This window comes from Natator depressus, chromosome 5 (assembly GCF_965152275.1).
Source record: "Natator depressus isolate rNatDep1 chromosome 5, rNatDep2.hap1, whole genome shotgun sequence".
Lineage (NCBI taxonomy): Eukaryota > Metazoa > Chordata > Testudines > Cheloniidae > Natator > Natator depressus.
In genome coordinates, this window is record NC_134238.1 from 41,151,442 (window position 1) to 41,164,124 (window position 12,683).

Consider the following 12,683-nt stretch of genomic DNA (forward strand, 5'->3'; position numbering starts at 1 on the left):
CTAGAGATTTCACTTTCACTGATAAGAATATAGATTATCTAGAACAGCTAGAAAATCTCCCACATTATCTTAAAAACCTCAAACCAAATTAATAGTCTTAAGGCTGGACAGAAGATTTTACTGGCCTTGTCACACATGCAGAAATAGCTATTGGATTCATTAAATCAGTGACTAGTCTCTTCTTATAATATTGTCACTAAATATTAAGGAAAAACATTAAACTTTATTCCTTCCCCATCCCCACTTTTTAATTATGGCAGACTGTTCACAAAGTTTGTGTTAATTACAGTTTTAAAAAGGAACAGAAAAAAATTCACCAATACCTGCTTATTGGCAAAGATCAGCAGCAAGGCATCCCGCAATTCTTTCTCTGTTAATAACTTTGCAAGTTCACTGTGTGCTTCACTAACCCTGTCTCTGTGACTGCTATCGACAACAAATACCACCGCTATGAAAAAAATAGTGAAACATGTTACGCACACTCTCAAGTGTCACTCAGACATAATACCCAAATGCACTGACTCCTCAACTCCACAAACTCCCCTTTATTTCCAACACAGAACCACCTACAATGCACAGATTGCGTGTCTCAGAATTGCACATTAACTCAAGCCTCAGTATTATTAAGATATTGTACAGATAAACATACTTATTCCGAAAAAAAGTCTTCCCAAAAGCCAGCATCTTAGACCCTGTCTACAGAAGGAAGTTGCAATGGTTTAACTTAAATCTGTTTTTAAACTCATTTAGTTTAAACTGACTCAAAGCCCTGTGTGGAGACTTGCTTCAGTTTAGCTTAAAGCAATTCCTAATCAATTTACACTAAATCAAACTAAGAGTGTCCACATGGCTTTGAACCAGTATAACTAAATCAGTTCAAAATCACATCTTTAGCTAAACCAGTGCAATTTTCTCATCTAGACAAGCCTTAAGGGCATGGCTACACTTGCAGATGTAGAGTGCTGTGAGTTAAACCAGCCCTCAGAAAGTGCAGTAGGGAAAGCGCTGCAGTGTGTTCACACTGTCAGCTTCAAGTGCACTGGCGTGGCCACATTAGCAGCTCTTGCAATATCACAGAGAGCAGTGCATTGTGGTACCTATCCCAGCATGCAAGTGGCTGCAACGTGCTTTTCAAATGGTGGGGGAAATGGATGTGACAGGGAGTGTGTTGGGTATATGTGGGGGAGAGAGAGTGGGTTTTTGGGGGGACTGAGAGCATGTCGGCATGCTCTCTTGTAAGTTCAGACAGCAGCAGACCTCCCTCCCCCGGCCTCTCTCTCTCACGCAAAGGAAGCAACATTCCACACTAATCGTTGCTTTGTCCCGGAGCAGATAAGTACGCCGGATGTCAGAAACGGAGTTTTAAAAGGGCATATCCGCATTCCTACAGCCAATTCCAAAACAATGACAAGAGTGTCCACTTGACTTAAGGGGATTATGGGATGTTTCTGGAGGCCGATCGCAATAATGCAACACCTCGTTCACACTGATGCTGGGGCATTTCAGACGAGGCGTGGCAAGAGTTATGCTTCTCATGGAGGTGGATTACCAGGAGTGCTCCAGCTGCAGAGTCCCGGTGCTCTAAGTGCCTTGCCAGTGTGGACGAGTTGCTTTAATGCACTCTAACTTGCAAGTGTAGCCAAGCCCTGAGTTAAAGTTATGTACACTTGTGGGAGGATTTTACATGCCAAAGAGGCTGTAAGATGGCATGGATGAAGGGATGGCATAGAGTCGTTTACTATTAGGAACTCCTGGGGTTGTAGACAATGAGAGGTGTGGAAGGAAAATTAATGAGCTAAGGAGGCAGAACTGGAGAATAGAAATTCTCTGTGTAAATTTCAGTGCTTCCCAGCTTTTACAGTGGAAAAATAAAACAGTTATAGTAAAGAAGCAAATTAACTGTTGGTATTTTCAATTCTCACCCTAGCCCTGCCCCTCTTCTACTCTCATAGGAGAAAAGACCCTATATTGGTGATCTCTACATTCTGATTTTTGAGATGATGTTAGTCTCTGAAAATGATTTTTTTAAAAGAAGAGTGATTTAAAATGTCTCAGAATTTTGCAAAGGCGGCTCTGAAGAATGTACCTAGAAGTTTGTTATCCTTGAAAGATTCAGGAATCTCAACTCCACTTTAAATGGAAAACAAACTTAGAGCACTTATGACACCCCCATAATTCTGTGCCCAAAAGTATAGTAGGCACTTTCATGCCAGTAACATTCAGAAGAATGTTTTACCATGTGGACAGCAAAGCTGTTCTGATACACTTGTTTTTATCTGTATTAATGTAACTAGGATTGGACATTGTGCTCCAATACTGGGTCAGAAGTTATGTCATTTTGTAGAGTTGATATTTTAATTTCAAATGTTATCAAATGTTTATAAATGTGAAGTGCTACTTGCCACCATATGAACTTCTCGAATGCTGCATTTTTGTCTGCTGTCAGCTAAAACCAGCTAGAACAGAGGTTCTAATTTTTGTTAAGGCTCCATGAACTATGGAGCTGATGAATTTATGAAGAATGCAACTTTTCCAGCGACAAAGATCTACTGGTCCAAAATATTTTCTTAGGCCATGAATCTAGCACCCATACTTCACCTTACACAGAATTACTTATTTTATGTCAATTTTCTATGGTTAAATGATTTCTAGTCATATTCTTCTGGCATTAATGAATGCACAAACTACAAAACCAAACAAACAGTCTAAATATTTTAGCAATCCTACCTTGTGTATTGAGGTAATAATGCTTCCACAAAGGCCTCAACTTGTGCTTCCCTCCTACATCCCAAATAGTAAACTTCAGATTTTTATATTCTACAGTTTCAACATTAAAACCTAAAAGAGAAAAGTTCACTTTTTATACTCTTATTCCTAATAATGAATCCGTCAAATTTTTAAATCATTCAGTTACATACCTATTGTTGGAATAGGTTGCATGAACTCATCCTGCTTTAACTTAAACAAAATAGTTGTTTTGCCAGCTCCATCTAATCCTAGGGTCACAACTCGAATCTCCATTTTTGGTCCAATATGTACCCTGTTGTCCTGGTGAAAAAAAAATATATAAAAACACTGAAAACATGCTAAAAGATACATCTTCACTGGCTTTGTAGGAATCTTCAGGATCTCTGTGCCATGCAACATGTCTCGCTGTTTGTAAAGTGCCATTTTAATTTATAGATTAATAGATTTTAAACCCAGAATGAACCACAATGCTCATTTAGTCTGACCTTCTGTCTACGCCATGGAACCTCACTCAGTAAATGATGGGGGAACCATTTGCCAGGAACTGTGGAAAGAAGAGTGTGCCTTAAACAGAAAGGTTTCTGGAGCTATAAGAATGACCTTTTCCCTCACAACACCAAAAATGTGGTTCTTGTACAGATAGGGAACTAATTCCAAAACCTGCCTTTTGGCACTAATGGCAAGTAGGAAGGCCAGCCACAGACTAATATGATCTCTCATTCTGATTAATTCTGATGACATCAGAATTTTCATCTTGGCTGTGGCTCCCTGCAGAACGCCATGAGTCCCTGAGCTCTCATTTCTATGGTGCTTGGTTGTACAGGAATCCAATATAGAAATGCTAATGTAGCTGATATCCATCATTACTTCATAACTATTATTATATTTGTATTATGGTAGCATCTAGAGGGCAGGGCCCCCCTGTGCTGAGCTCTGTACAAAGAGGCAGTTCCTTCCCTAAAGTGTCTGTTTCCACTGACACCACAAACGTAAATTTGATATCAAGGAATGAAGTTTCCTGGTTGAGTTCCGTCTATATACCAAAATATAACTGGTCTGGATTAAAAAAATCCTTGCTTCAAATATATCTGGTCTTTTCTGAAGGTGCAGTGTGAGTTCCTTGGCTATCTAGCAAGTCCATTTTGGCTTCGAGGTCAGTGGAAAACTAGGAAGACTTCAACTTTTCCTCTCCCTCTTTTCTGAGCCCTTTACCTTTACTGTCTTGAAAGGTAACCGATTCTTCTCTGCCCAGGGCATTTTCCCATTGCCATGGGGAAGCTCTGACATCTGGTTGCTCTTACTTTTGGATGAGATAAAAAGACTCCTCTCAGTCACAGACCAACCTCGAACAGAAGGTAGCAGGATACTTCCATTCTGAGCAGCATAATTGCCTCCTATGTACTGTGACAAAGTTCCTGCTCTACCTTGGTGGCTCTTGTGCTTATTGGCAGATTTGCTCGCCTTGGAGCTTCACAGCAGCCCTCAGCTTGGCTGTTTTTCTGAACCCACAGTTCAGGTCGACTCCTCCTGTGTCTGACCAGGAGTTGGGAGGATTTGGGGGGAAACCGGGCCCGCCCTCTACTCCAGGTTCCAGCCCAGGGCCCTGTGGAATGCAGCTGTCTAGAGTGCCTCCTGGAACAGCTGTGCGACAGCTACAACTCCCTGGGCTACTTCCCCATGGCCTCCTCCCAACACCTTCTTTATCCTCACCATAGGACCTTCCTCCTGGTGTCTGATAATGCTTGTACACCTCAGTCCTCCAACAGTCTGCGTTCTCACTCTCAGCTCCTAGTGCCTCTTGCTCCCAGCTCCTCACACGCACACCACAAACTGAAGTGAGCTCCTTTTTAAAACCCAGATGCCCTGATTAGCCTGCCTTAATTGACTGGCTGCAGGTGTTCTAATCAGCCTGTCTTAATTGTCTCCAGAAGGTTCCTGATTGTTCTGGAAGCTTTCCTGTTACCTTACCCAGGGAAAAGGGACCTACCTAGCCTGGGGCTAATATATCTGCCTTCTATTACTCTCCTATAGCCATCTGGCCCGACCCTGTCACAGTACTTACTTGTACCCTCTTCTGAAGCAAATGGTATTGGTTGCTCTCAGACAGCGTATTGGACTAGATGGGCCTCTGGTCCTATCCCATACAACCATATTTGTGGGGTGCTTTTTATTTGTTTGTTTTGTTTAACTTTAGATACACCACTGATGGGGTGTCAAAGTGAACTAAAAGGATGTATACTCAAATTTTGTCCTCCAAATATGCTTCCCCATCCTGCAAAGATTGCTTCCATAGTGAGTATGCAAGGTCTAGAGTAAAAACTGGGTTGCCACTTAAAAAAAAACTGGGTTGCTTTTCAGCAACAATCTAAGGGACACTCAGATATGACTGGAGAACGACACTGCATTCTGTGCTGTATCAAGTATGCCATTCCATGACCTCAAAGAGTTTGGATTCTTTCTGTGGTTCCCCCCTCCAGCCCAGGTCTGTTGAGAGACATACCCTCCTGAGCTGGCTGGCTGGCGTCCTTATGGTGGTATTTCCCCAAGTGCTCAGAAGCTCCTGATCAGACTATTCTGTGTTGGAATTATGGTTCCTCATGGCAGGGCTGGACCCAACATGCGGGTCTTACTTTGAGCACCATGCCATGGCAGCAAGAGGGTTGGCTGGCTGGGGACAGACAGAGCATAATTCACCCTCTAAAGTGTGTAAATGCTGCCTCACATTGGGAACACCACTTTAATGTACCTGGTATTTGTGAGACAGCTCTGCCATACTTGAGTGGGGACAGAGGAGTCTCAGAGAGGAGTCACTGCAGCAGCAGATCTGGGTGGCTGAAACCACCATGCTGCCAAATACTTGATCGGGGGGGAGGGGGGGAATATATTTTAACTCACTGCCAATGAAAAATTGAAAATTATATAACAAAATGGTCAGGAGAAACTGACCTGCCAATTTGTTCCACCACCAGAGGCAGAAAAACCTGGTGGCCTGAGCTGAGCGGCAAGGTTTCGTCCTGGAGCTTCCGACAACTACACTAAAAGCTTCCAAATTCTACAGGTGAGGAGCATTAACTCATCAGTAAGGATAAGATTTAGTCACAGAGGTCACAGATTCTCTGACTTTACTGGATCTCTGTGACTTTAGCTTCAGCTGTCAGAGGCAGGGGTGGAGCTGGGGCTATGCACCCCCCTCCATCCCCCACTGCTGCGGCCAGAGCTGTGGGCCTGCCCTCCGTGGCTTCAGCTGAGGCCAGAGCTGGAGCCACTGCTGTGTGCCCCTGCCGCAGGGCCTGGGCCTGACTGAGGCTGTCAGTCCCCACCATGGGGATCCAGGTGTCATTCCTTCCTTCCTTCCCCTCCCCCTCCAGCCCTCTCTCCTCCATTATTTTGAGTAAAGTCACAGACAGGTCAGGGCTCCCATTAATTTTTGTTTATTGCCCACAACCTGTCCATGACTTTTACTAAAAATAACCGTGACAAAAATCTTAAACCTTGCTCATTAGTAATCAGTGAGAAAAGCTGTGCAACAGAATCCACCTCTGAATCCCTGACCTTGGTGCAGAAATACTAGGAATATTCCTGAAAATACACACTATTGTCTTCTTGACTCTTTCATGCAAGTTCACATGAATATCTTGCACAAAGTAGTAAAGATTCCAAGTCATGAGGTATCTAGTAATAGTAAATTAAAAGCAATACTGAAGTACAGAGATACGAACTGACTGGTCAACCACACCCTCATCTGTAACCAGAAGTATGCAATCAGGCAGCAGCAGAGACCAAAAAAGGGAAAGAAAAGAAAAGAAAAACAAATACAGTACAGTACTGTGTTAAATGTAAACTACTAAAAAATTAACGGGAAAGGTTAAAAAAGATTGGACAAGTTAAGGAAACTTTCTGTGCTTGTTTCATTTAAATTAAGGTGGTTAAAAGCAGCATTTTTCTTCTGCATAGTAAAGTTTCAAAGCTATATTAAGTCAATATTCAGTTGTAAACTTTGGAAAGAACAACCATAACGATTTGTTCAGAGTTACGAACATTTCAGAGTTATGAACAACCTCTTTTCCCGAGGTGTTTATAACTCTCAGGTTCTACCATACAGATTTTGATAGTAACCCTAGTAATAACATACAGTACAACTGAGACAGTCTCCAGACTGAAGCCCCTGTTTCCCTTCAGGAAAGCACTTCATTGGCATTGTTCCTGCTGCTTCATAATGAAAACAGCAGCAAGTCACCCAAAATAACAGTGTCTCCTTTCCCCCATTAACAATGAAGAGATATGGATGCAGCCAAATATACAACACAAACAAAACATCATCCTTCACTTTTCTCAAACTTCTTGTCTTTTTGTTCAACTGTGATTCAAAGCCCATTTAAAAATTCTTTAATTATAGGATTAGGAAACAAATAATTTAGAGGAAACTCCAGTGTATTACCAAAATTTCACAACCTAAGTTATGAGAGGAACAAATTCACGATTAGAATCAATGGAAGAAATACACCAGTTTGAATGCTGTAAAAGGAAATATGTAATGGAATTTTTTTTTTTTGTATTTTTAATAGGTAAATAAGAAATCAAATAACCAGCATCCACCAGGCTTGGTGTTTGTCCAAAACCACTCCCAATTTGGGGGGGAAGGCTGCTTTCCGGAGAGTATCTCTTGGTTTTTTAGAACTCCTGACAGCTATCTTGATCATTAAAATTTAAAAATAGTGAAAAATATAGCAGTTCAGGTAAAAAAAAAACAGAGCTATCTATGTAGCAAACATATTCTAAATGCAAATTGACAAAGAAACACCACTCAAACTGACTGTTTTTTCCCCCATCTGTTTCAATAGAGAGTAAGTATCTTGTGTCATAGTGCAAGATGGCAGCCTCCGTATTCTGGAATCAGAGTCGGTCACAGCCAAAAAAAATTTAAAAAGATATATTTTTACACAACAAATGCATTTGCAGCATCTATGAAAAGTCTGGTGATAAAACACTGCAGTTTTCCTTTAATACACATTTTGAATTTCAGAAAGCAGATTTTTCTATTTTCACTAGAATCTTGAAGACATATGAAAAGGGTTTTGAAGACTATACCTTTGTAAAAGTGACAGGAATGCTAGCATCCAGCTGTATATGATCTGCAAGTTCTGTAAATTGCTGCTGCTGTTTTTGTAATGTTTCTAGTAGTCTTGTAATCTCCTGTTTAGCCAACACTACTCTGCAGTCATCCTAAAACAGACAAAAGGCAGAAGCACTCTTTCTACTAGTAAATCATTTAATGGAAAAAAAGGGGCAGATAATTATGTATGGCAATAAAACGGTTGTCTTTTTTATTTTGATTAATCTCATAGAACAAAGTTTACATTTACAAAAAATGCATTTAAGAAATTATGAATTTCCACTTTTATACTGCAAATCTAATCCTAATAGAGCTCAAAGAGCTTTGGAAAAACAAACAAACAAAAAAAAAAAACCAAAGAGAAAACACATCTCTCTCACCCCTCATTCCCCCAGTGATGTGAAAGAACAATATATCTTTACCATTCACAGAAATGTAGCTTCCTCAGGCTTGGAATATGGCAACTGGTTAAATAGCATACAGCAACACTACGTAACGGTGAAAAACTGTACCCAGGTGTTAAAACTGGGAAATTTAGTTAAGTAGAATGTCAGTATTTAAGGTGAAATTTGACCAGAGTTAGTGCCCAATGGCTTAAAAAGAGACAAAAGCAATTTAAAATCATGTTAAAAAAATAAAAAGCTGTCTTACAATAACAGCATATTAAATAGATAAAACTGAAAAAATTTTAAAAATAAAGTTGACTTTTTACTAAATGTTTTTTTTTTATTTACTTTTTGCTCTTTACTCATCTTGGACAATGAAAACAGACTGGTCAGTTTTACCTTTAGTATAGTAACTTACTTCTCATACTCAGCACAATGTTGCGATGTTTGGGTTGCAAACCTTCCAAAGAACCACTTAATTCCAAGCAAACATTTTTCTACCCTGACTTTATTTCCAATAAAGTATTCATTAGTAACAGCAATTGTAAAACCTTTCCCCTATAAAACCTATATATTTAGCCTGAGCTATACACCTGTGTCTCCATATTCACACCACAAATAATTACTATAATGTTTTCAATCTCACTTTACAATAGCGTGTTTCTAACATGATAAAGAAAATTTAAAAGCACAGCATTGTCCAATTTAGCAGTTTATAACCTAAGCTTCATTTACAGATCCAACTATGCACTTGCTCCATGTTACAGCTCACTTAATCACCTACCTGCTGCAAAGTCTTTTCACAGTGAAGACAAGCAGTTGAAACCTGTGACAACAGGATAGTCATGTCTTCTTGTTGTTGTCTGAGCCAAATCAATTTCTCCCGCACATGTGCGTCAACCACACTAAGTGCCATTTCTTCCTGGCGACAAAGGGTTTCATGAAGATCAGAAAAATAGGCTCGGACGCATGAACGGGCATTTTCTGCAGTACCTGGGACCTACAGTGTAAAGTCACAAAATCAAAGATAGAAAATTAACAATCAAAAATCATTTTATTCAAATAGCATAATACTTAGTGCTGTGTTACATTCCAACTCCTAACTTCAAAATGAGTGACCGGCAGATTCAGATCTCAACAGGCACAGTTTTGGTGAGGGTTGTATATCTGCTCCCAGCACTAAGGCCTTTGCATAGGTTATTCCAATAAACAATTACTTATTACATGTATACAGTGTATGAAAAAAATACTATCAGGGAAAAATAACTTGAAAAAAATACAACAGCATATGAGGACACATGGACAAACTACTTTCCATAGTACCTCAATGCAGTATAAGTACACCTCTACCCCGATATAACACAACCCAATATAACACTAATTCAGATATAATGTGGTAAAGCAGCGCTCTGGCGGGGTGGAGCTGCACACTGCGGCGGATCAGTGCGTCAGCGTGTCTGGCTCCGACGCGCTGCTCTGAGCGGCGTGTTAAGGGTGTCGGGCCGGCGCCGAGGGGTTGGATAAGGGGCAGAGGGTCTCAGGGGGTGGTCAAGGGGCAGTCGGGGCAGGACCTCTCCCCCCCAGGGTCTGGGAGGCAGGACTTGTGGGGGGACACTTCTGGGGGCCCCGCAGGCCCAGAGTGGCCCGGGTGATTAGTGGGGGGGCTGGAAGCAGCCCACTCCGCTTCCCTTGCCCTGGCCCCAGCCCTGTCGCTCGGGGGAAGGGATCCCCCACCCCCACACACACTCACCAGCACCGGCAGAAGCAGAGCAGCCCAGCCCCAGCCCGCCAGCTCCCAGCCACAGTGCTCCACTTCCCGCTGCTGGTGAGTGCGGGACCTTTCCCCAACACCCCGCCCACCCCACCCAAGTGACACGGCTGGGGCCGGGGCAAGGAAAGCGGAGCGGGCTGGGGCTGCATCGCTCCGCTTCCTGCCTCAAGTGAGTCCTTTCCTCAACCTCCCCATGCTCACCGGCGGTGGGAAGCGGAGCACTGCAGCTGGGGCCACGTTGCTCTGCTTCCCGCCGCTGTCAGTGAGTGCCTGTCAGGGGTGTGGATGGAGTAGGGCAGTCAGGGGACAGGGAGCAGGGGGTTTAGGTAGGGGGTGGGGTCCTGGGGATGATTAGGGATGGGGAGGGTCTCTGAAGGGGGCAGTCAGGGGACAGGAAGCTGGGGGGCCAAAGCAAGTTTGATATAACGCGGTTTCACCTATAACGCGGTAAGATTTTTTGGCTCCTGAGGGCTTATATCGGGGTAGAGGTGTATATAGCTCTCTCCAAAGCCACTCTAATTTCAGTAAAATCAAGGAGACAATCAACGTGATAGAAGTTCTCCTGGCATCTCTCTTGGGACTCAGTCTTTCCAGGTGTGAGCACATTCAATTTCTACTGACTTTGCAGAACTGAGGCTACTCAGTAACTTGTAGAACTGGACTCTGAGTGAGCTTTTATGTATAATTCTCATACAACACTCTTAAAAGATTTTGGGTTACTACAAGAAAAAATTATGTTGTGTTTGAGAAAAACAATTTCTTACATGTTCTGTGTGGGCCATTCCAACTCCATCTTCCACTATTTGTTCTCCTCCTTCAATTTGTTGAACAATTCCAACTAGTTTTCTGGAATAGTCTGAGATTTCTTCTGTGAAGGTTCTTATACAGTGTGCCATGTCTAAAATGGATGCACGGATCTGGTTTGCTTCTGGTTCCAAAACAGAATGCTACGATCAAAAGCAACACATACCAAATGTCAGCTCTTAGTTTCCCTTCCAGTCACCATCAGCCGAGCTAAAATAAGATTTCCCCCCATACTATGCAAAAGAATTAGAGAAGGAAAAAAAGAGGAAAAATTTGGACTAAACTTAATCTTTGATAAATTAAAAAAAAAAAAAAAAAATCAGGTATTATTCATTTTGTTATGCGACAAACAGGGATATAGCAATCACACAAATAACTACATGTGCACATTTGTCTTTCCCCCCTATCTTTAATAAAATGTAAAGAGAAAAAGGGAAAAACTGTTTGGACCACCCTCTATTGTCTGGGTGACACTGCAACCTCTACATTATGAACAGCTGACAACTATCAAAACTGGTGGCTTGCATAGATGATGAGTCTTTCTGCCTTAATAAATAGATGAAGAACAGCACTGTGGTTTTACAGATCACAATGATTTTTTGTTTGTTAGTTATTGCGCTGTTACCATAGCAGTTACCTGAAGTGAAGGAAAGGAACAAAAAGGCAGGGACGTTCTTGATAAAGGCTCAAAGATCAGGCCTAAAGAGAGGGAGGGAGTTTGTGTGCTTAACAATGGAAAGAAGTATTATTTTCTTAAACGACCCAACAGCATGAGTGTAATAGAAAAACAACAGTACCTTATGACCTTGATGCTTTCCATATTCTTTGCAGACACAACACATTAGGGGACTGGTCTGACAATCTTCTTCTAAACAAACAAATTCAATGGCATGCACCTGGTGCTGGCAACACAGGGTCTTCTCATGAGGTTTTTCAGCAAGAGGTACACGCCTATGTTTTGCTAATGTCTTCGTAGAATGGGTAAGCTGTGAACACTCGGCACACAAGTGAGTGGCACAAACAGTGCAGTATACAGATGCAACATGAGCTTCATCTTCATCACAACGAATTATGCTCTTTAACAAAAAAATCTTAGTGCGTTAATATTGGATTTCAATAATTGAAAATAAATTAGATTAGATACTTTCAACTTGTCCAAGCCTAAAAATTTCACTCCCCTTAAAATCATTAATTGCTAAGAAACATTCACCTTATTCCAAATGGGTGATTTTAAATTCTGCACTCTCTCACCAAGCCCTTCTTTACAAATAAATAGATATATTAAAAAAATTCACCATTTGAGTGAACCACAGGAGACTGATTTTCAGAGGTCCTGAGTATCCACAACTCAAACTGAATTCAATAGGTACTGAAGATGCTCAAAAACAATGAAAATCAGATCCCAGACCTTTCTCCAATGTCTCTTTTAAAAAACAAAAACAGGATATCAATGGGTGAGCACCTCTTTAAGACAATACATTGTTTCTAGGATGGATTATATTGTACTGGCTCAGTCATGATCTCACTGCAATAACATCAGTGTATAAGCAGCCATCAGGAAACACTCAAAACAGCTAATTAATGCAGTTACCAAATTAATGTAAAAGGATGAAATTTGGGAAAGAAAGTCATTTTCAGATTTTTAGGAAGTGCTGCAGCTTTTCTTTTTTTTGTAATACTGCAGCTAAAAGACATTTATAAAGAGGAGCAGTCTCCAGAAGAGTTTAATGACTTTTTTCAATGAACGTAAGTGTGCAAATTAAGTGGTAATTTTGGTTTTGCCTCTACTTGAATCTATATGTATTGGACCATAGCAACTGCACAAATGAATTATTCAAGTTTTTAGTACTTATTTATTCTG

The 12,683-nt window shown here is 41.2% G+C and overlaps 1 protein-coding gene across 1 annotated transcript in view; it reads right to left on the minus strand.

Annotated features, from left to right (window-relative positions):
• The window catches only part of TRIM23 (tripartite motif containing 23), a 31,312-nt gene that overhangs the window by 3,122 nt on the left and 15,507 nt on the right, over nt 1–12,683 (minus strand). The window contains exons 4-10 of the mRNA XM_074952633.1: nt 11,620–11,898; nt 10,783–10,965; nt 9,032–9,247; nt 7,837–7,971; nt 2,919–3,048; nt 2,728–2,838; nt 324–448 (exon numbers count right to left, since the gene is read on the minus strand). Coding sequence (XP_074808734.1) covers nt 324–448; nt 2,728–2,838; nt 2,919–3,048; nt 7,837–7,971; nt 9,032–9,247; nt 10,783–10,965; nt 11,620–11,898 — 1,179 coding nt within the window. The remainder of the gene's footprint in view (nt 1–323; nt 449–2,727; nt 2,839–2,918; nt 3,049–7,836; nt 7,972–9,031; nt 9,248–10,782; nt 10,966–11,619; nt 11,899–12,683) is intronic.